The sequence below is a fragment of the Terrapene carolina genome, unplaced genomic scaffold (assembly GCF_002925995.2).
Source record: "Terrapene carolina triunguis isolate 2854851 unplaced genomic scaffold, T_m_triunguis-2.0 Scaffold36362, whole genome shotgun sequence".
NCBI lineage: Eukaryota > Metazoa > Chordata > Testudines > Emydidae > Terrapene > Terrapene triunguis.
This window is the reverse complement of record NW_020700713.1, coordinates 1-1,205: the sequence shown is the minus strand read 5'-3', so window position 1 is coordinate 1,205 and position 1,205 is coordinate 1. Positions and strand designations below refer to the sequence as shown.

At 67.1% G+C, this 1,205-nt stretch overlaps 1 protein-coding gene across 1 annotated transcript; it reads right to left on the bottom strand.

Moving 5' to 3' along the window:
- Positions 1-6: 6 nt before the first annotated feature.
- On the bottom strand, positions 7-755 carry LOC113405432 (HLA class II histocompatibility antigen, DM beta chain-like; the record flags this gene model as incomplete). Its single annotated transcript, XM_026646642.1, has 2 exons — positions 485-755; positions 7-257 (listed from the first exon to the last, which is right to left on the bottom strand). Coding segments are annotated over exons 1-2 (522 nt in total), but the record flags the coding sequence as incomplete, so codon positions are not given.
- Between the last annotated feature and the right edge of the window lie 450 nt (positions 756-1,205).

Sequence of the window (1,205 nt, the reverse complement as noted above, 5' to 3'; positions counted from 1 at the left end):
GCTGACGTGCTGCACATGGCAGGTGTAGGTGTCCCCGGGCTTGGGGGCGGTGAGCAGGCTGACGTGGGTCTGGTAGGTCCAGTCGCCGTTGGCCAGCGCCGGGCTCAGGCCGTCCTCGGTGGGCTCCAGGGGGCTCCCGTTCCGCAGCCAGGTGACCCCCACGTCCGCCGGGTAGAAGCCCCAGACGTGGCAGGTTAGGCGCACGGTCCCCGCGGGGTTCGACAGGGCCGTGGAGACGATGCGGACACTAGGGGGCGCTGTCAGGGGGGGAGTCACTGTATGGACCAGCTCCTGGTACCCCCACCGCCACCACACAGGGATCAGACCCACGGGCCCCCAGCCTAGTATCCCCCCGCATCAAACCTGTCCCAGGCCCCAGCTCAGTGCCAGGGGCCCTGCACCCCCCTCCCCCAACCCAGCTCTGTGCCAGGAGCCCCACAGCCCCTCCCCCACCCCGGCTCCGTGCCCTGCGCCCCCCACTCACTCTTCCTTTGCCCCGTGCGGCTCCAGAGGCGCTGGCTCTGGCTCTGGCAGGCCTGGCGCCCCCCTGCCATGCGCTGGCGCCAGCCGGGGTCCTCGTTCATGGCGCCGGCCATGTCTACGGCCATGTGTCTGAGCAGGCCCATGTCACAAGCCTCGAAGAGCTGGTCGTGGTCGTTGTAACACACCAGCGGGTTCTTGTTGAAGACGAAGGCGAAGTTGAACGAGAGCACGGAGCCGTCGGCTGCCAGGGGGCACTCGCTGGCCAGGTGCATCAGGAACCCACCTGCGGGGACGGGGCCGTCAGGAGTGGATTCGGGGCAGGGGCTGGGCTGGGCGGGACAATGGGGGTCGTGAGTGGGGTGAGGGAGGGATGGGTCAGGGAGGGCAGGATATTGGGAGGATGGGGATCAGGGAGGTGATGGGGACAGATGGGGACCGGTTCCACACTAGGCCATGCCCCCGGGGTGTAGACCAGGGGATGTTGGGTTTAAACCCCATCCAGGTGGTTCCTCTGCGGCTGTAGTGCCGTACTGTGGGTGTGTACGCTGGGAACGACGGGGGTTAACCACCCCCTACACACACACACAGCCCCTAGGGGTACAGACGGGGGTTATACCCCCATCCACACACAGACACAGCCCCTAGGGGTGCAGACAGGGGTTATACCCCCCCCACACACAGACAGACACAGCCCCTAGGGGTACAGAGTGGGGTTATACCCC